Source organism: Strongylocentrotus purpuratus, unplaced genomic scaffold, assembly GCF_000002235.5.
Source record: "Strongylocentrotus purpuratus isolate Spur 01 unplaced genomic scaffold, Spur_5.0 spur5_scaffold_9, whole genome shotgun sequence".
Taxonomy (NCBI): Eukaryota; Metazoa; Echinodermata; class Echinoidea; order Camarodonta; family Strongylocentrotidae; genus Strongylocentrotus; species Strongylocentrotus purpuratus.
The window spans coordinates 31,458,603-31,482,393 of NW_022145615.1; the positions used below are offsets into that span (position 1 = coordinate 31,458,603).

Consider the following 23,791-nt stretch of genomic DNA (forward strand, 5'->3'; position numbering starts at 1 on the left):
ACCTTCCCATTATTATATGTTTATATAAAATCTTTCGAGTGTTATCTAAATAAAGATCTCAAGTTTACATTTATGTAGAAAAAAAGAAATCTGGACCCGTAAAAATATGCTTTCAATATCAACAATAATGTGCATTCCACTTCAAACACAAAACAATGATGTTCATAGGTGCGTAAATCTGCCAATACCTCGTTCAGGGAAGGGGTGGTGGTGGTGGTGTAGGTGGGGGGGGGGGGGGCTATATTTCAAAATACTTCTACATAATGCTTATACAACACAATGCATCACATCGACATGTTCATGGCAAAATGTTATGGGGGACCGGGTGATATATAAATAAAAGTGCTATAGAAGGCTGAATAAAATGCAAATGAATATATTAAATTATGTTTCTTTACCATGATTTATACCAGACAATGTTTCCTGATAATTAATAACTTGATCAGCGCTCAATTGATGTTAACTCTGCAAAGCGATGATCATCAACCGTTTACTGATTTCTGCTCAAAGATCAAAGTATTAACTTAGTTTCCCTCATACAGAATACGGATCAAGTTTACAAATGGAAAAACAAAATCTCTCCTTCTCATTTGCTGAACGTAACGTGAAAGGTTACATTCATTTCATAATAATTATAGACAAGGCTAAATTATCTAAAAGTTTTGATTATCTACGAGAAGGACAGTGTGAAAATGTTTTTCCTTCTGGTTAAAAAACGAAACATTCATTAATCATCAACAATACTGAATGAATATGAAACTAAAAATTGTACTGTTTCTATATTTTAAAAATGTAATATACTTACAAATCTGACTTTATATTTCATTTTCTCTTTCAAAAGTCGATTGAACTCGCCTTGATAGTCTCCATCTTCAAGTCCAGAAGATAGTTACAATTTAATCATTCTAAGCTCGATGTGTGATCCATAAAGACCACGATAGCACATTATTGAAATCGCCTATTTGAAGAAACGATGTTACATACACACACATTGATTCATGTTTTGAGGCGCGTATCACGTGTTACAATGTTTAAGAATCATACATCAGTATTACATTAAGAAGTGATACATCTTCCTGATCTAGGGCCGGCCTAAAATATCAATTACAAGTGATTATACTTGGTTTTTAACAAGAAAATTTTAACTAAAACAACATACAGGCAAAAAGATGACATATTTCACTCAAGAATGAATGGCTTTTCGACAGGTGCAATGCTTAACATTTAAGATAAGCCAAAGAAATTACAATGCCTTTCTGGACCCAAACAAGACGTATTTGGAAAAAGTTTAACCAAAGATGTGCGTTATTACGAAACAGATTGTCTTGCATTACTTATACCCATTGAACACGAGGTATCATTCCTCTGACGCATACAAGCCTGCGTCAGAGACTGGTGCGGTCTCTGACGCACGAAGTGAGAGTGACAGCGTACCAAAATGATACAATACACAGTGCAAAACACTCCGTTAAATTTTAGGCGTATACGCCAATCGCCTTCACATGATTGGCGCAGGTGATAGCGCAATTTAAATAACGCCTCGTGTGCAGAGGGTATCATAGAGGTAAAGAACTACCGAGGAGGAAGCGTTAGCGACATACTTTATACGAGATGTGTTTGTTATATTCAATATAAATATATATGTATATATGTATATAATATATACAGCATATATAGTTATTGAAATGTTTTCGTATAATTCTCTGCAAAAAAGATATTTTAGTCTAGCTTACTCTTTTGCACTTGAGAAGCTGAAGGCAATTGAAAAGTCTGTGCTCTATTGTTTAGTCTATCTGCCTGATAGTCATTTGCCACTAAACTTTATGTTCTCGTATTTGGGGAACTGGTTTGTAAATGTTTCTGTTCGGTACAGTTCCATTTCTTCCCTTAAAAGAAGCATTACTGTCCACGATTGTCTTCATAGTTTCAAAGTGGGAGTTACTTGAGGATGTATCAGCCCGAGGAGCGTCAAACTCAGTATGACGCCTATTGAGTCTCCTGATGCCACTGTAGAACCCTGTTGAGCAGTCCGCCCATCGTCCGTACTTACCCCTGTTGAACAAGAGGAAGATGTATGGATTGGCGGAGGAGTTAGACGCAGCGAAGATACCAAGAAGACCGTAGACAAAGCGATGAATGTTATACACTTTGTAGCATTTCATGATCTCTACGATAAAATAGGGAAGTCCACAGATAACGAAAGCGAGAATGATGACAAATGACATCTTAAGGGTCTTACTCTTGGCGCGGTTTAGCGAGGTTGACCCGGTGCTCTGAATGCGCATCTTGCCGCCACGCTGGACGAAGTCACCAACGGGTCGCCGTCCGAACGATGTGTCGTGTGCTTTGTCCCATATTTTCTTGCAGATTCGCGCGTAGGCAACGGAAATGATCATGATCGGGATGAAGAATGTCACGACGGCGGCGTAGGAGAGGTAGGCCATGCGATGCCAGTCTGGACGAAGTTTAAAGTCGGTTCCGCAGGTCTGAATATCACCATGTCTCTTCTGTCTCCAAATGAAGAGCTGCGGTACGGAGAGGAGAAGTGCGAATCCCCAAGCCGCCATTACCATCCGCCACGCCGGTAGTCCTTCCTTGAGCGGACTCCTCACAGCTTGGTGGCGATCAATGGCTATCAAGACTAACATGTTACTCGAAGCCATGATGGAAACTGTCTGCATGTACATCACAACCTTGCACATGAAGTTACCAGCCAGCCACTGGTAGTAGAGCATCTCAAACAATGCTGATCCTAAGATGGTGAAGAAGCATACACAGAGATCGGCTGTAGCTAGACCAAAGATGATCTTATTGACTCGAGACTTGCGTCGTCTGTTCATCCACAGCCACATAAACACGCACATATTCCCGAATAATCCGAGTACGAAGAGGAACCAGAGAGAGACGATACGTACATCACGGTCAAAGGTCACAGGTCGACTACCCTTTGGTGAATCGGTCGCGTTGGCGAGGTCGGATTGATCGAGGTAGTCCGACATCGTGGAGACGGTCGATGTCAACCAACCCGGAGAATGGCCCGTCTGATCGTCAACACGTTCCATGGTTAGCTCAGCCAGAGTTATGTTATCACTGAGAATGAGAGAAAAAGAAGAATTTGAGAAATGACGCTGATAGAAGGGTTTACAAATCTTCTTGGCATAGGAAAGCAATGGTGGGGACAGAAAAGAAGAAAATAAAAGAATGGAAGAGTGATAGAAAGAGATAAAGAAAGAGAGAGCGATAATTTCGTATACATAATCACTTGCTTTCCTACTGTATGTATGATGAGATATCTTATACCTTCTCTCGATGACGACAATTTATATTCAAACTCAGAAATGAACCAATCAGTTTTCACCGACAATCCCATTCAAATACCTAAAACGTCTTCATTTTATTCTTCCTACAATGTTGAATACTTAATATGACTACATGTAAGGCCAAACGTAATAATATAGGCACTATGTAACATAAACAAAAACAAAAGTAAAAAATGATAATCTGAACCTTATTTGAAGCCGGTTAAAATGAAGAGATGAAAAGAATCGAAAGTATTATTGAAAGTCCCTTTACAGCTATTTTTCATGGGTAAACACATAAAGAGGATGGTATATAGTTAGATAGGATGTACAGACAATATAAAACATGAGCTATGATAGAGAGGGATGTTCTGTACATCGGTTTTATGAAGATTAATATTTTTGGCGGTGGTTGTTAGAATCATTATCTGTCTCCATCGCATGTGTGCCTGCAGAGAACATTACGATGAAAGATTTACCAGCCTGAATTCAAAACAAAATACCACAAATTGAAATCTTGCGGACGATAATCATTATGGACGCCAAGGAAGGTTTCACTTATGACAATGGATAGAGATAAACATACGTGACTCATCATTTCCGATATACCCCCATTTGTATCAAGGAATAGGTCTATGCACAGTTAAAGGGACTGGGTGACGTTTTTCAGATGAGAGAAAATGGTGCTAAGGTAGTGACGTCAATGGTAGATGTACAATAAAAGATAATCTGAAAGTTTGAGTGAAAACATACCATTATTAAGGATACAAATTGGGAAAAACTCATCTGATTGATTTCTTAATTCTGCCAACTATATTATTACAATTTATTTATATTTAAGTGAATGTAAATCGTCCCCAAAGCAATGAATTGGCTATATATATACCACTCCAGAAATTAATGTTGACAGATTTTTAAAAGCCTGTCCCATGTCTTAATTTCATGGAAAAACGGTCGGGAAAATTCAAAAATGGTTGGGAGATTTTACTGTAAGAGGGTGTCGCACAGTGACGCTTTCAAAGAAAACCATAAATATCTTTGGGGTTTGAGAACTTTTCAGGATTTTGTTTGCCCGTTCGAGGGTTAGTGCAGTAGAAGGAATATAATAAGTAACATTTCATACAAAAATTACACAGTTTTTTCATCAACCTTCAACAATGTTACCGAGTTACTTTAAAGACGCTCATTTTTTATCACTGTGTTATTAAATTTTTCTTTTAATTTGCCTATTATTTCACAATAGGACAATGATTTTAAGTAGTATATTCCCCATTCGTTGTTTCCGTTGGCAGCGCCTCGGAATCAAGTTGTCTAGATATACGGCGCCCTATAAATGCATATTATTAGTATTTTTTTAATTATTAATGTTGAACCAATACAGACATTTCGATTACTTTAACTTTTTGCACAGTCTTTATCCTGTAATTTGTTTGAAATTAGCGATGCAGCATTATTCATTAATGTGCAAACATGCAAAAGGATCTTCCTTCCTTGGGGGTGTATTTCTATTTTCTCATCTTATTTAATGCGCTATTATGTGACGCCATTTCGGCGCCAAAATGGAACTGGTTAAATCAGTTTTTATCGTACTTGGCATTCCCGGTTTTAGGAAAATGCTTATTCTACATTGCAATACTTAACTTTAAATCCGATTTTTCAATCAGAATGAAGGTATTATTTAGTCCTAAAATCGTTTTATATAATACTAGGTAAATGTACATGAATGCAGAACCTCATTGCGTGCGTAATATCGTGCTTTCAAAAAACACAATTTGTATAATATAATATTTTAAAAAATATAAATAAAACTGAGCTTACGGATGATGTACGAATTAACTGACATCAAAGTGTAAAATTAAGTGCTAGTTGTTTTGTAATGATTTATGACCAGCTATAAACTAACTTTACAAAGTCAAACTATAGATAAAGTATTACCAAGACCGATAAAATGTCAAGGAGACTTAATATACAAAAAACGAACAAGTAGAATTTTTAAGTCAAGACGGTTTTCCGAGTTGGTCTTGGAAACTTGTTTTTATATTCTTAGTATTTCGAATGGAAAGGCAAAGGCGACTGCTTTATGAATTCCCGATAACACAACATTGAGGTTGGAGTAGAAGAAATGTGAATGGATTTTTTTCTCCAGACCAACCATTGATATGGGTGTCTTAATTTGCGGGTTCTGCTTGATCCCTTTTCCTTTCCTAAACTTTGTTAACATTGCTTCCATCTTCCCCTGATGACTGTAGATGGAAAAGGTCTATTTTTATGATCTTAACATTCTCCATTTAGTATATAATTATCAAAGATACTTGGCATTCTTTTCCTAAACTTTGTTATCATTGCTTTTATTTTCTCCTGATGATTGTAAATGAAAAAGGTCTATTTTTATGATCTTAACATTCTACATTCAGTAAAAAAAATATATCAAAGATACATGGTTTACGCATCAACAAGATACATTTAGTCTGAATTGTAAGCATCATTTTGTTGAAGATCAAATTATAAAAATATAAGATCTCCCAAAATCCATTTTCGAAACTAGGAAATCTGTGATACTTTGTGATCTAACGAGATGAAGAGAGACATCGTGTTATGGGGCCAAATAATTAGCAACAACATCAAATTATAATGATCCGTCATGGATCCTACAAAATATCCAAAAAGAAGAATTACATTTTCCTCTTTCTTATCATTTCATCCAAAATTTTCGATGAAAATACTATACTCACTATACTCACTTCCGAAAGATACTCTTCCTTCCAACCTCCACTTTCTCGCCTTTCCATCTCACTTCTATTTTCTATCCACTTTCCTCAGTCCCTCGAGGACTTTACACATGGTGTACCGTAAACCTCTTCCGTGATTATTCATACCACCATGCAAACCTTCAAACATCATCTTATCATTTCATGTTTCTGTATAAACATTCAGCACATTCAAATGAAAATGTTCTTTTCATTATGACGTTAAAAGCTTTCAGAAATATACATAATTCTGTAAAAATAATTATGTCACATTTGATTTTGAACTACATGGCTGATGCGTTTGCCTGTGTGCATTATACAATTGCAGAGAAAATCGAATGTGATGCTTTTTTCGTACTTCAGTTTACGATTTTGCGGTGAACAGAAACTGTGATTTGCCATTTTCTTCTCCCTCCCTCTCTCTTTGTTTTGATGGGGGGGGGGGGGGGGGGGACTTTGAGATTGCGTATTTCTGTGCTCCTTCACTTCTCCATACCTTCAGATTAAACGAAGCCATATTCCATCAATGATAAATAACACCGGGGTGCCACCCCCTCCCTCATCACATGACCAAAAGAAAGTGAGAGACAAAATGAAGTGATGGGGAGGGAGGGAGGGAGGGTGGGAGGGTGGGTGGGTGGGGAGAGGGATAAGGGAGGGAGAGAGAGAGAGAGAGGGAGAGAGAGAGAGAGAGAGAGAGATGCTAAAAGAACATCGGGCACAAACACTTCCCATCTATCACCTAATTCAGTAACCCTGTTCGACGTTTGAGACCCCCCCCCCCCCCCACACCACCCGACCATGAACTTTAACTACACCACTTATCCTAATCCTTAGCTTTATTCTCTGACCTAATAAGCACTTTCAAATTAAGATCAAAAGATCAAGCTTGTATTTGGGGTATTTGGTAAGTTTGCGTTCTATATGCCGCACGCACGTGGGTTCCTTTATGTAAAATAATGTCAATAAGGCATGCACTTTTTTATCATCAAAATCCGAGAAAAAATAATTGGATTTTGGCTGGATCTAGTAGCTCGCGCAGTTTGTTTCCATAGTTATGCAAGGGATGACCAACTATTAATTACGTTATTTGATTAGATATTCAGTTACTAACAAACAGAGTTGATTGGACTTCGTTGGGCTAGCGGACTTGTTGATTGAAAACTTGTCGATTTACAATTCGACACAGACCCTTACCTAACAGTAACAACCAGTCAGACTCATAGGCTATGGCATAATTAGTCATGAATGGGGGAAAGAGAATGTTTTAAATAGTACTTCAGCTTTTCAACAAGAGAATGAAATACAGCAGGACGTTTAAAGAATAAGGCAAATTAGCTCAATACGCGAGCAACTCAACGCAATGCTTGCAAGTTGTTTACCCATTTAACATTTTTGTTCGATGTCAATCTTCACTTTGCGAGTCACAGACCTCGTCAGACGTTGACGTAGTCCTACTTCAGGCATAATAGGGACTTTTCGATTTGCACGTCGACATAGTGGACTGCTACGTGTGACGTCATTTCAATGCTCTGAGCCAGTGCCTTAAAATGACGTCACACGTACATGTAGCAGTCCACTATGTCGACGTGCAAATCTTAAAGTCCCTATCGACGCCTCATTAACAACGGGCTGAGAAGTGTAGGTCTATGTCTCCTCCCAAAGGATGATGCCTTTCTTTCACTTACATACTCAAACTACGTTACATTGTGGTCCATCGTCATTTAAAGGTATAGATCAGTTTCGGAAACACCCCCCCCCCCTCTCAAAAAATGAAATGGAAGCTCTTATTACAATTCATGTGAAATAATATGTTTTGACCAATACGTGGCGATACAAAGTTTGCCGGGAAACCGCCTACTAATTGATATATTTGGTAAATATCGATCCGGCCTGGATAGATATCGCGAATGCACTTCAACATTGAACATTTCGGCATATATTATTTCTGCTTTTTTGCAAATTTAGGTTGAAGTATTGCCATCTGAACCTCTGAAGACTGAAGGCAATATTTTTTAACAATATCAAATGGATATTTGCACCCAAAACCATTGGACCGCAATTTTACATGTGATGAAGCTGTAATTATAGACTGGAGGGGAGTTTCAATATCACAAGCCGTTCAACATTCGCCATGTCGGGAAGGTGATGGGTGTCGATGACTCTGTGGTAATGACCTTGAATTCAATAAGGTGTGAAAACTGTTTGAAGTCATGACGTGATTGAATGGTGTTATAAACACATTAAGGAGGAGAGTAAGATAACACATGCTTCCCTGGGTAAACTTATAATTGATTATTAATAATTATAAGTTTACCCAGGGATGATACCATCTTGATGCCTGACTTAAGTGCAGTGACATTACCATCAGTAGAGAAGGAGGGAATGTTATGTGGATACCTCCACCGCAGATGAGAATGTCCTTTCTCTCCTTCTTTCTCTCTCTCTCTCTCTCTCTCTCTCTCTTTCTTTCTCTCTCTCCCTCCCTCTTTATCTAACTCTCTTTCTCTTTATCTAACTCTAGTCTCTTTCTCGTCTCTCTCTTTCTAATGTCTCTTTTGTTCAATAATTCCACTTTCTTTCTTTCCCTTTTCCATCTCTTCCCCTCTCACTCTCTTTCTCGATGTATCTTTATCTCTCTCTCTCTCTCTCTGTCCTCCCATTTCTATCCCTATTCATTTCTCTTTCTGTTTGTGCTCACCCCTGTCTCTCTGTCTCTTTCTCTCTCTTTCTCTCTCTCTTCCTCGCTTTCTCTCTCTCTCTCTCTCTCTCTCTTTTGGAGCTCTCCCTTTCTCTAGATTTAGGGATGACGACCTTCACCTTTCGGATGTTTTTTTAAAACTAATTAAGTAAAGGAATACAAAAATGTGTCCCCTCCCCCTCCCGGCTGCTATCGACCCAAGCATTCATGCTTTTGATATTTGACTTATGCACTTATTTTCATTGTTTGATTTACCTCCATACTTTCAAGTCTTCAATAATATATCCATGTATTTTTTTGTAATTCAGTATTCATATTTTATGTAAATCAATGATATCATTTACTATCATTATTGTTTAATATTTTGTATTTGATTTTTCAATAAATGAAGAAACATCCGCTGAAAAATAATCGAAAGTAGATTTACAAGTTTAAGAAGACTGTGTCCGAGATTCGCAGGAAAGAGGACAATTTATGCACATTCTTGATGATAAAAGGAAATATGGAATCAAATTGGTAAAAAGAAATGTCCCAGATCTTTAGATATTTACCTGATGGAATATTCATCAGTCATTGTTGAACATTACTTTTGGCGCTTTCAAGGTTACTCCAGAATAAAAGAAATCTACAGCTTGATTGAGAGTAATTGAGAATCTAGAATCCAAATTGAATCAATCTCACGAATTAATTTTGCGTGCCCTAAAAATCACTCTCACTGTTTTCATTATTTCAAAATGCCGTGACACGAAATATTCACATGAAAATCCATTATCAAAATTCGCATTCATGTTACAGAATTGTTAATGGAAATGTCAGGTGCAGAATTTCGAGTGTGGGTGTCGCTACATAACAACTAGAAAACCACTCATCAAGTATAATAGACAACACCATCATGTCATGAAACATTCTTGATAGAACACAAGACTCTCTTTCTCTACATGCAGACGCACCATTCCAGAAATCGGGGTTAATTTCTTATTTCGTGACTAGAAATGCGATCGTATTCTTAACCCACCGGCAAGGGCAAAATAAAACACAAAACTAAATGAAAATGCGATTAATAAAGACCTGGTAAATAAAAGCGAAATGGAAAAGATATTGATATTATAAGACGTTTTAGATTTCATAAATCAATCAACTTCGATGACATCAAGACCTAACATTGTCGAGATCAAGAATAATGCAACTTTGAATGATTATATTAATGTATCGGTAACACGATCGCAACTGTATTCGGAAAAACTACTCAAGGGCAATTTTTTTACCCTATTTTATGTCCCATAGAAATTAGGTTCGCACATTTCAATACATGACGCACAGGCCTACTGAAATTGCACCAGGTTGATTTTCCGAAAGTGGTTGCTATGGCGGGTGATGTTCTTAATCTTTTAAAACTTTAAAAGGACATCGTCAAATACACATGACCTTTCAAAGTCCCTTAAAAGTGCATTATCTGTGCGCGAATGATTTCTAGGAAAATGTGCCATTTTGCATGATGCCATTGAAGGTGTGCATTCTAATACCCCTTTGCAAACCAACAAGACCGACTCCAAACCGACAAGTTACCGAACAAACAATAACATTAATACCCGAAATGGCATAGAATTTGGTCGATTATCCGTCGATTCGGAATTGCGTTGGTATGCGGAGTGACTGCGAGTGACAATGAAAACTGATCAAAATGATAATTATTAACCAATCCTATACTCACGTTATTTTGTATTGAGATGATGTCGATTAGGAAGAGCAGCTACCTTGCATGCCCGAATTGAGGTCCTTCTCCTATAGAGTTCAAGATAGAGATGTGAGAAGGTCGGAGAAGGATGCTTTATATCTATCCTCCAGAGAAACCTTACAAGCTATCCTCAGCACGATACAAACCTGGAAATCAATTAAATGTGGGTTGAAGGCGATTAGTCTATTTTCCTTTGACATTTTTATAAAGCCTTGGTTTTAAGCATTTCCTTTCGTGAAAATCATGTCCGACTGATACAATTACAGGAATGTCAGTCTCCAGACAGAGAACGGGAGGAGGGAGGAGGAAAGAGAAGGACAAAAAGGTAAAGCAGATGCCGAGGAACATGGAAGCCCCCTCCCAAAATCCAAAACCGGGTACATTTATGTGTAATGAGAGAAGAAATGATTGACAAAGACATCTTCTTGGCGATCAAGTAGATGGGGTGACAATCTTGTCATCAAAACATGTTTACAGGTTTATTTCCAACTATATATAAAAGCAATTAATCATTAGGTTTTATTTTCCAATACATCTAAATTACCTCAACGGCTGAATATAGCTTATTACATTTTTAAAATTTGAATTGGTGTTTGAATCTTGTTCATATCATGTCAAATTTGATGAATTAGAAACACCCTCTAGCATTCTGCACCATGTATGTGGCGACAAACAAAACTTCGTGACATTTTATTGGATAACATTTGACGATCTTGAGTTCGTCGTTTTTCTTGTCGTAGTTTAATAGTAACATGTTAGACGTTGCTTCGTAATGTCAAATTTGACACGGCACCAATGAACATGAAATTACATAGAATGCCTGAGGGCTGAGGCAATGAAACTCCCATAGTATCGTAAACATAATCTCAATTTCTCCATTTATCAACCCAGTTCTCTTACTCCCACGGCCAAATGGGAGGTTATATTTTCAACGTAACGCACATTTCAATTCAGTTGAGAAATTTGGAACTGATGCTGGATTATTCACGACTTCAATTCAATTCAAAGTAATATTAATTTTCTTCCATTTCTTTTTCCTTATCAACAAAAACATTCAAGAAATTAATGTGTACATCACAATAATGACATGATAAATGCAATAAAGCATGGCGCGTTTAACACTAGAAAGGCGGCGTTCTTCCTGCAAACACATAGGCTTGTGTCGAATACGACTTTGAAAATAAATAACAAATATTCAAATATCCACTGAGACACATATCCAAACTTTTATAAGGTTTCCAAAAGAGAGCAAGGAAATGAAAATTTAATTTAATACTCGGCACTCATCAGTATTCTTCCATTTTCTTACTTCGACGGTACTTGCTTTATTTTCTTATAAAACATTACATAATTGCATTTATCTGCTGATATATCGTATACGAAACCGCCTAATGTGATAAACAACAGAGCCGTTATTACTTTCATTAGAAAACCTTGAATGCAATTGATTATTTTCCTTCAGCGCAATGGCATCTCTCTAAGTTAAAATAAAAAGAATACGGTGAGAAAGCTGGCAATGTTATATGTAACAATGAAGCTGAAGTGAAGGTTGGGTTTAATGGATTCGTTTAATATATCTACAGGCAGTTTCATTCGCAGATACAAGGGACATAAATGAATAACGAATACTCTCGACTTTATTAATTTCTTCATCAATTTCATAAAGTTGGTTCTTGTTGTAACTCCCGTGATCTTGATCACTTTAAAGACACTTTAGAAAACCTATAAAGCCATAACTTCACGAGCCTTGTCAAATATGGATTCCTTAAATAATTTTAATCAGTCATATCGGAAAAAGGAAATTGAGTTTTCAGCACGGATACCAAACCGTGTAAAGAACACCACATGTATTTCAATTGGTAATGAAGGTAACTCGAACAGATCTTCCGATGTTTTATGACAGTCACACTTAACCAAATTATTCGAGATTTTCAGCTTTGTCTCCTACATCTCAGAATGGCTTCCTTTTTTAATAACCCAAAGCAGTCATGTTTTCTTATTTTCCACTCATTCATAAGTGGAAAAAATAAGATGTTTATAAAATGAACCAATGTGAAAGAAAATGGCAAAATTCAAGCGAAAAGTTGCTAATTATACACGAAAACAGTGATATATTCATAGTTTTCACGGCGTTGCCAGTTTAGCCTTCCCTCCATCTTCCGGCGAAATATCTTGACCGCTGAAACCAAAATGGTCCTCCTTCATTATTACATGAACAAAGACATTCAGCTTTGAACAGGTCTTTTCTTTATCTATACTCTGTATGTATCGACCAAGCCTGCATTATCATGCACTCTTTTACTTTACCTCTAGAACACAACAAGTCGTCAAGGTTGCCTTGGTTATGTCTACTTAATGTTTCTCCTGCACGTCTGTAGACCCGCCAGGGAAGTGGTCCTTGATACAAACTATTTGTTATGAGTCAATACAAACCCCCATGTTCCTCTCAAACTGAACCTAGCAGACATTATTGATGTTCTTTTAAGGCAACCTTTCACTTGCACTCTACGAATGTTCTTTTCGAATGTTCTTTCTTCAATTCCATGTTGCATATCAGTAGGCTATTATTCGTGTCGAAGTATATCGCCTAGTGTTCTTAAGAGTAGATCAGTCTATTGTTTACTGTAAAGTTCTAAGTGTGTTTGCCAAATAAACGAAGAAACGCCATGGGAATAATAGATTTTTAAGAAATACTCGAATTTCATCTATTTCTTTTGAGAAATAATAGTCTTCGCCCCTGCAACTTGTTTTTTTCACTTAAGTTGCATACGCCCTCACATACGTAACATGATTGCATCACATTCATGTATTCCCATGGGTGTTATATGAGTCGAAATGGCGCCTCGGAAGAACACAAACAACCACCATCAATCTATATCGCGTCTTGATTCGGCAAAGAACGACTGGAGTTCAAGGTTACATTTTGTGCTAATCACGTAACATGATGACATCATAATCATGTGTTCCTTTTGGCGTCATAATTATGAGCCGCTAGGGGGCCTCCAAATAACAGAAACAATCATCATCAATCTATATCATGTCTTGATTCAGCAGCGCCTGTATGGCGTGTATTCGGTGTCATAACCTGCAAAAAGAACAACTGTTGTTCTTACGAGTGTCAAGAACGAATACAACATGCGCGCTGGGACAACGACCGCTCTGAACGTTTACAGACGACTATGTTCTCAGTGATGTTTTTTTTTATAATGGAAGACGTACTTGCTTGTATAAGGGATGATAAAAATAGGGGATTAAATGACGACATCCCTCATGAAGTCTTTTAGCGAGCCTCGACGTTAAAGCACCGCAAGGCACTTGCCATACGTGAGCCGGTTTCATCTCATACATTCAAAACGTTGCATCAGAGAGGGGAGGGATAGAAGAGGGGCGGCTCATTATACAGGTCATTGGACTTTTGATCCGATTTCTGAATGCTCTGATCAGTATGTTGTATTATTATAATGGTAAGTTCATTCCCCCCGCTTCATCATTCATGCAATCCAGATTACTTTCCAATATCTATTGACGACCCTACTTTTATAATAAAAAAATGATTCATTGTATCAGAGATAACAATGTACAGTCTCTTTGGAGTCAGATATGGTTGGAAAATTTGATTGTATTGAATAAACCTAGATTATAATGAATTGCAATAGTCAATCACAAAAATTGTTTCCACTACATGATATTCATCTCTGTCATGAATGATAAAAACAATCATTCGAAAATAGAGATATATAATTCAGTAGTTTACTTATGATAACAAGACGAAGAGAGAAAGGAGAGATGAATGCTGATATGCCCCTGGAAGTAAACATCCTTTATCATCATAATCATGAATGAGGAGAAATCATTATCTATTACGTCAACTGAGTGGGCTGGAGAATAAAGAAAGTATAATTTATTTAAAGTGAACAAGCATATTTTCATTACCATGATTACCTCATGCCAAGAATTATCGTGTCAAGGGGCACATTCAAAGCTTGCAGATCTGCCATCCAGCCACCCATCCAGCCCCCCCCCCTCGGCTTCGTAGATTTAATTATATTAAGGAAGATCTTCAATATCCAAGAGAGCTTTCGCGGCTGATCTCATTTGCACTGAAAATGCATAATGTATTAACTCGCATCGCACTATCGTATTTGTTAATTTGTTATTGTATATTTATGATGGATATCCCTTATTTGTATCGAATATTGTGGAAAACGATCCACAATATGCTACCCTAAACTCAAATTCATTAAAAAAGAATCTTATTTCATGATGGTTTCACATCAATATTCATACAGCGTCCTCTCGTTCAGCCCTTATTACACTCTTCATAATTCAAGCGATCTATTTTTGATGATCGCGCACTCGTGCTGTGGCGGGGGAAAAATACAAGGAAAAGAAGAAAGAAAAATCACTGCCTGGAATATTGTTTTTTTGTGTGCATCATGTCATATACGTGACTGGAATCAAGCATCTCAAAATGATTGCTACCCATCAAGTGGTTCTCCCCAACGTCATTAGATCGGGGAGAAAATGATGAATTTATATATCTAAATGATATTTTAGATGACCAGATTTGAAGCAAAAGACACAACTAAACTAGTTGCAAGGTTGGTAATAGCCGGCGGCGGACTAAAGAAAGGTCATGTACTTTTATTTGCTCTCATTTATGATTTCCAGATTTGCTAGCATGGCTAAACTGCGCATGTGGGAGGGGGGATTTCCTCAAATAGCCGAGTGGTACTTTTATGAGGCGATGGACGGCCAGTATCAATTGTATTCACGAAAAAGTACAAAAGTGGCACGGAATTGATATCTAACAGTCACACTCATACATCTTCTCCACTGGTGTATCCAGCGGTGGTTGGAGTCAGCGAGCGCCACGACCTTCCCCTTCCTTCGATTGCAGGATAAACAAAAGTAAATAAAAGTTGCAATAGATCTATATTAGGCCCAGGGGCTATCCATGCATGTAGAAAGCATTCGTTCTTACACAGGACCCCTAGTCCACGAAGTAGATCATCTAGCAAATAGTGTATATCTTTAAAAAAAAATATATATTAATATAACAAGATATTAAAAGTCAGGAAAACGAGAAATATTTTGAAACCACTGGAATTCCCAGGACAGCGAAATTGAGTAGATAACTGTTGCGTTACGATTGGACTGCCCCCTGTTCTTTTATCAGGATAAGATAAAGTCTCTCAGGGATGAGACAAAAATCTGTCAGGAGAGATCAAAATACATACAGATAATAAGATCGAGAGAGAGAGAGAGAGAGAGAGGGTGAGTGAAAAGAGGGGAAAATAAACTAACAAATATTAGCCTGAATTTATTCATTTCCTCTGATTGATAACCTGATCGACATCAATAGTTTTATAAGATATCAAATTACACGAGCGGCAATGAAAAGAAAAAACAGAACTATATCAAAGATTTCTCAAATTATTAAGGATTCAGTGAACTTTTCCCCTACCGAAGCTACCTTGATATTCTACTTTACATCGGCAAGACAATTAGGGTCAAACTCTACCCATATTGAACGTGATATTGAGGATAAAGGAGCTTAATGGACCTAAATCAATATGGGTATTTTAAATACATTACGCTTTAATACAGGCTCGGCTATTCCTTTGTAATATAGCAAGCGTAAGTGAGGGGCTGGCCCACTGGTTTTAAGTACACGCATTTGCAAGTAGATGGGGATGATTGTTGCTTTCGAGCAAAGTGCTTCACTTTATTTAGTGCCTATCGGAGGAAAACAAATCCACACATATGTTTCTGCATTCCCCCTTCCACTGATCTGATTCTCTTGCGTTCATCAGTGATGCAAGCCACACATATGCCTCATAATAATCACATTATAGACCTGAATAAATCAAATAAATAAATTTATTCTGTAAAGAAATAGCTAATCTGATTGTTTTCAAGGGAATTTTCTCTTTCTAACCTTATTGTGTTGCCCTTGAACGTTGAAACAAAATTACTTCGCCGGTGGAACGTAAATTTGGATGGATTGCATTTAAATGAATAGGGGGAAATATTTGGTAAACAGTTTTCATCATATTTTCTGAATATGCTCAGGGAGGTAATTAGTGATAAGCAAACGAGGTCAATTTCGGCAGCAGATGCACGGTGGGTGACCCCGTAGGGAAAATAGTTTGTTCCTTTTCTATATTCATTTTACCAGAATTTTGAGGGTATATGTCTATGGTTTTGCTATCCCAAAAGTTGAGAATCATCATTCATTTTCTATTCATTGTTATCTTAATTGATAGAAATTAATTCTGTTTTCACCTTCTAATCTATTGCATCCATTAATATGTGTTAATCACTTAACATTTAAGAATTATACAGAACTCTTTATATAAAAAGAAAATGTATTAAACTGTCCTCATTTATTTGCTATGCTGACCCTACCATTTTCGTATCCTCTTGCCGGGTAGAAATCAGATGACCCGCTGACATTACCAATTTGTAAAGCACTCTAATTTCTAAAGTCCCATCTAGAAAGATAAGCCAAAAGGATCATCGCACTTCTTTTGGTAAAACCATGGCATTAAGATCAAAAGAAATTTCCGTTGGCATTTAGTCCGCAAGTTTTTGGTAGCTCGCTAGCACCCAGGTTCGTGTTTTGATGTTCCATTTCATTGATTAGGCCAATCATTCTAATAATCAGTCGCACGAACCTAGAAAATGTGTACTTATACTTTTCAAGCAAGGGCTATATGTTCGCACAACCTTCCCAACTTTCACAAAACAACCCATGAACCATGGCTAACCGTATGCAGTGCACAACCCTCCTTCATGCGCTCGATGAACATTGTGTTGCGCCTGATGATTCAGCAAAGGCTGTAATTGTGGAAACAGCCCCTAGTCGAAGGAAAGACTTGTCTGATAGCATTTCCTGTATGTCCATTTAACGTAGTCACAACCATTACTTTGGGCAGAGGGCAATTTGGGGGCATCGGGTCTTCTTCAGAAATATTTTTTCTGAGAATAACCATTTTTATTTGCTTTTGGTGGGGGTAAAAAGTAGGATTGATTGAATTAAAACTTAATTGATTGAATTAAAACTATTCAAAAGAGAGAGAGAGAGAGAGAGAGAGAGAGAGAGAGAGAGATCAACAGGTAAAATAGTCGGCAAGCTGTGTCAGAAATGGAATCTTTTTTAAAAACTTTCTCCGCTTTCTGGTCATTTAGACGATTTCATCAGCTAGGAATGATAATTTCCCCCTAGGGGCGCCAGGCCATAACTATATATTACTATCTGTCCCAGAGTTCGGCTCCAGTTCAGCGAGAGTTGAGCAATGAACCATTGCATTGGATGCCCATCGGAAAACGGCCATCTCCCGCTTCCGTTCCTGTTATCCAAGCTTTAAAGACCAAATATCCGCGACCAATCGTATAGACTTTTATTTTTCGAGGAGTGTCCTAGCTTTCTGATACTATACCACGAGGGAGGCCCATGTTTCGCTCTACTTCATTCAGCCTTTTGCGTAGGGCATTAATCTTTCAAAATAACACTAATAAATGACAGACCGTATCCAGAAAATGGCTTGTAAAGTAAAGACAAAATAACGGATATGCAATCAAACCAGCAAACAAATATGTCAAACAAGTAGGTCGAAGGGTGTGGATGGTATACAGAGACCTGTTGTCAGTGGCCTACGCAGGATTTTTTCAAGGGGGGGGGGGGGGGGGGGGTTAAAATCGGGACCAAAATTTCGCAACGACTCAGGAAAATTTGAAAATCGCGCCGGCCAAAAAGTCGCTCAGTAGGGGGGGGGGGGGGGGGGGGGGGGGGGGGGGGGGGGGGGGGGAGGGGTAAGAGGACATTTTTTTTTTTTTTTTAGGTCTCGAAATTTGAAAATTTGACATTTTGTTCCGTTGGGGGGGGGGGGTAAGGTCACCTTTTTTAGGTCAACCATTGGCATAATTTTTTTTTTTTTTTTTTTTTTTTATTACAAAAAAAAAAAAAAAAAAAATCAAAAGGGGGGGGGGGTTTCACAAAAATCATACACAAAAACATACACATACAAAAAAACTCAAGGGGGGGGGGTTTAACACCAACCCCCCCCCCCCCTGCGTACGCGCCTGCCTGTTGTAGTAATTAGCCAGAAGACTATAAGCTTTATATGGCACGTGTAAAGTTCCCCTGTGTTGAAAGCCAGCCTTGAAAACTGCAGGGAAACTTCTGTTATTATTATTAGGGATGAATTAATCACACATTGTTCTCCATGTTCTTGTATTGATTTATTGTTTGAATAAAATGTAATGTCTCTGAAACAATATAGGCCTACATAGGTTAGAATGTTGGCGTTAAAAAAAAAACTATGATTTTTAATCTCTCAACGTATTGCCAATTTAATGGTTTTAGATCTTATTTTCCTTTGAATTCTTTTGGTATTAAAGGGAATATATAGACATGGAAAAATGGACGCAATGTGGGTAGAAATGTTAGCCCCTTCTACTCATCCATCTGGATTTGTTTAAGGCTCCGAATAAAAATTCATTGAGCCGAGCCACAAAATGTAGAGAGGTTGTTGTGAAAGGATTAAAGTACAACTATAAGTAACGCACGGTGTATTTCATTCCAATGTTTTAAGGGTCTGACTAAATACATTTCACATGTTACTGAGACACATAATATCCTTTCACATTTTCAAGTTATAATTTCTTTCTCAAAGACCTAACAGAAACAGGAATTGAATTCTTACTCAAGGCTTTTGTTACCAAATTATTACCCATAATTGTGACGCCATACAGCACATTCTATACGATTATCGATTGATTGGTTTGCGCGTATGAGATATTGTTTCAAATATCATCGCAAGTGATACGGGATGAAAGACGGGTAACGGAAATGGTATTAGTATATGCCTGTACAAGGTTCACTATTGATTGGACAGTCATAAATGAAATAAAAAAAATCTTACAGAGAAGGCTATGTAATGGACATTTGATCGTTTTGTGAAAGAAAACAAATCCAGAATTTCTGGGAATGGTGAAACTCAAATAATGTGTGCAATGTTATGGAGTTTGATACAGTTTTGCTGTAATTTACACAAATATTAAAAGCAGCGCACGCACTTATATTGGGTACAGTACTCTACATTTAAATTTGGCCACAAATCAGTAACCTGTAATTTCATCTTGCAGCAATTTATATAACATAAATTTTGTGCCACATAAATTAGTTAAAATTCAAAACTATGCCATAACGAAGTATGTTTTCTGGATATTCTTTACTGTATTATATTTTGTTACATGTCTACACCCACACACCCACACACACACTCTCTTTCTCTCTGTATCTATATATCTATCTATCTACCTATTAACCTGCCTCTCATAAACGTAATCTTTATTTCTTGTTATTTTCGCTTGGAAACTTATGTGATGATCAAAATATTCGGTATGGATTGAAATATCTAAAATGTCGATATACAAAATAATTATAGTGGCTCAAAGCGAGCAATAAGACCTGTTCACTTTTTGTTTTTTTCTCTCTGCAAATAAGGTTATCAAATAAAAATTATAAATACAATCTCCTCGAAGTGTATTTGGAAATAGGCTTAGAGAAACCGATTGATGGATCTTGCCAAATATCAAACGTCCCGGAGGCTTATCAAAATGAGTTTTCGATTTGTAAATCTCTGATTATTCATGGGATCTTAATAGAGTGAGCATGTGTCAGAATTATCACATAGCATTTTCACTCTTCTTAACCTCTTCACGCCATCTTCTCTTGTTGAGGTTTATTTCTGTCATAAGTGGGTTTTCTGTAACCTCCTTTTCTCCCAAGCGTACCGTCACAAGGGTATCCGAAGATACTATTTTCGTTTAATCGAATGACAACTCTTGGAAAACGCTTGCCGCTGTTTTCTTCATGACATGAGTTAGAGGGTCCTTAACCTATTTACAATTTTATAGCATAAAAAGAAGTGTCAGGGAACACTGTAAAAACTGTTAAGTAAAATAAAGCAAAACATGAAAGTAATGATGAATTGTAGAGCGTTAATATATCTCCCTTTTGAATATTGAGAATTCTAAGAAAGGCTTTTATCAGACTATATTGTGTTAAGAATAGCATGAGTTACAGAAAATATTACATAAACAGGTTTGTTTGTGTGTCGCCGGGAGCTTTTATGAATTCATTTCTCACTTCGTATAAGGTTTATTTCAATCCATAGACACAAAGTACTAGTCTTTGTAGCCATGATAGCAGTTAGTTATAAAATAGATTTCTAAAATATTCGAGATGAATAATAACGAATATTAGGAGTGCAATTGCACCTCAGTTTAAAGGAAGCCTAATTATGTCTAAGTAATAGAAAATAAGGACTTCCAAACGGTAACCTGTGATATCTTCAAATCCAATTGGCTTCATATTTCTTTTTGCATGTGTCATCACACCTTTTCCGTCCCCTAAAGAAAAACGTTTGACATGCATCTAGATATATGAGAAAAATATTATCATGATTGATTAAGTTGAGTTTCTGCAAACTTAACAAAGAAGAAATCGCCCACATCGAAACATGATACTGACACAGAGATGTGATGAGATAGAAAGGCAGAGAAAGAGACAGGACAGAGAGAGAGAGAGAGAGAGAGAGAGAGGGAGAGAGATAGAGAGAGAGAGAGAGACAGAGATTTCCCTTGAATAAATTGTGTATTGACAATCAATCGATGGTACGTGCTAAGCTTAAATTTATTTCTAAACTTAATGAATGAAATCTGATGGACACCCTTTCTTTGCCGTCATCCAGAGTCACCATAATATTTGATTTCGACGTATCTGAAAATATCTTGTGTACCCGGGGGATATATTGTTGCGCCGTGAATTTAGAATGATTGATTGAAAGGCAGTGGCGTAGCCAGCATACTCTGGAGACGACACACGCCCTCCTCCTACTCGTTTGATTACCCCCAAATAAAATAGTCACAATGTGCAGTGTTTGTAAGACTCTTGATCCGATAACAATCGCTACGCGGTCAATCATCTACGCTCACTTAATTCGGCTGGTCTACAGCTCGAGGGACTTGCCTTTGTACCCCCCCCCCCCCCCACACACACACCTGTTTATCAATTTTGGGGCACGCCGCTAAACATGAGGGATATAAAAATCAAATGCGATACGAGAACTTATCGACAATGTCTCGATCGACAGCACCACCGGCAAATGAATCAATCTGTCGTTTTTATACAAATATCCGCCGCTTTATAAGAATTTTGTTTGCTTGGGGAAAAATTGCCAATTTCTAGAAGATCTAAATGTGAGATAGAGGAGGTACATTAAAGAAAAACAGTCGCCAATCAGCCCGAATATATTTGGATTGGTTTTCTGGATGGATTTTTAAGTGCAGCTTGCAATTGGAGCCTCTCGACATCTCGAAAGAACGATATTCAAATTAATTACGGTGGAGCTACCTTGTTCAAAATGAACTGAAAGGAAATCAAAGCAAGAAACGTGCAGCATCGTTGTTTTTATGCTTGTTCAGATACGGTGCGATCATTGTTTTCATTTCTTTGTTTACGTGTAAAATGAATGGCAAGGACTTGCGCCTATTCACTAAGCACTGTGTTGTAAGATTCAGAAATGTGAAGCGTATTAGACGTCATCATAAAAAAACGCATTTGCACTATATTGCTTCTGTGATAATCTTCCACATGTAGAGATAACATAAAGAACGAGAAAGACCTATACTTCTTCTCGTTATTTGTATTATTCGTTTTTATCCTCGTTGTCGTAAATATCATAGCAACGTCATATGAAAAGCATTGCTCTTTGAATACTCTTATATTGAAGCCAAATATGATTAGAAATACTTTTAAAATTTGCATTAATGTTCATTAAAACATTTCGAACCTAATCTTATACTTTTTAAAAAGTGTTGGAAAAGTTTGAGACCATTCCAATGAACGATACAACGTAAATGTATAAGTAACAGTTTGTGTTTTTCTGCCTCAAATCCACAGGTTGCCTGATAACCCAAATTTTAGATTGTATGTGGTTTATTGAGTAGCTTCATACAAATTAACCTAAACAAATATTTTAGTAGGAGCAATGCTACATAACGCCAAAAGCTTTAACTTTAATCTTTAATATAAGAACAGATTTTAGGGGCAGTCTTTTGACCGTGGATCAGTGTAGAGATTACAAAAATATGTCAACATCAGACAACGTCTTTCAACGTTTGCTCTGTAAAAGAAGCATTAAACTACGAGGGAAGATATTGCGTAGTGGGTTATTTATGTTCTTTCTTTGGTAAGTATTGTTGCAAGCATTCGACGCAGTTTTGCATAGGCCTATAGTTCGCCCGCCTCTTTGACTTCCAAACGTGCAAACGAAAAGCACAAGCTGGCGACCATTATTCTAAACTCCTACTTGTGATTATAATTGCAGTCCAAGGCGACGAAAGCAATTCTTGATTAAACGACAAACCCAGATAGATACCATCACATTCAGGAAGTGTCTATATTTTTCAGCGGAATTCAATGTCATCAGCTAAAATGCCCCGAGCTATTTTGCTTTATATAAACGTAATAACTTTCACCATCGAAAATGTGGAGAGTAAACACTTTTTTAAGCCGAGAGCTTAATCAGGTTAAGTCAATAGAAATATCGTCCAAGGGAAGCTAGTCCAGCATGTTTCTATGTAAAACAATCTCTTTGAGATAATGACGTTATTTTTGTTGAAAACGTAGTTTGAAGTGTATGACAACAAGATGTTCAAGGGAGGAACTGGGAATGGAACAGGTGACGAAATTAGAAACGCAATATGGAATTAGGGCAACAGGCTATCAAGTGAATTTCCTCAATATGGTTCGGTTAGTTTAAACAAGGGGTGGACTTTTCAAAACACTTTCGCTGCCTCGTCTTAGCCAAAGTGTATCCTGCAGGGAGGCACTTGGATTTGAATAGGTATCCTGGTTATACACATTGATCTATAATAAGACGGTTAGAGGGTGGAGAAAGGGAGCGAGACTTGGAAACAAACATTATTCGCCCTCATTTTAGAATTCCCTTGTGATCTTATCTTCTAGTGCTTAAGTTGATAAGATCCGATCACGCAATCTCAGTCCCAGGTCAAGTTCCTTCTTCCAAAATGATTTTTACCCCTTATTCAAGAACAACGTCCACAACGAGAAATATAACTCCCGGTTGACATCAAATGAAAATGAGCTATCCAATTTAAAAAAGAACTAATAAATAAATGAATATATTACCTGCAGATGATTGGGTTATAGAGTCTGTTAAGTGAATATCAAAGCGATGTGTTTACCAGAAGATGTATCTTTGTCATGTTCGAA

The 23,791-nt window shown here is 37.3% G+C and overlaps 1 protein-coding gene across 1 annotated transcript; it reads right to left on the reverse strand.

Annotated features, from left to right (window-relative positions):
* Positions 1-222: 222 nt before the first annotated feature.
* Positions 223-23,791, reverse strand: LOC100889704 (gonadotropin-releasing hormone II receptor-like). The gene is made up of 3 exons (XM_030977424.1): positions 23,708-23,791; positions 10,459-10,628; positions 223-3,090 (listed from the first exon to the last, which is right to left on the reverse strand). The coding sequence occupies exon 3, from the start codon at positions 3,060-3,062 to the stop codon at positions 1,815-1,817; it is 1,248 nt and encodes a 415-aa protein (XP_030833284.1). The 5' UTR covers positions 3,063-3,090; positions 10,459-10,628; positions 23,708-23,791; the 3' UTR covers positions 223-1,814.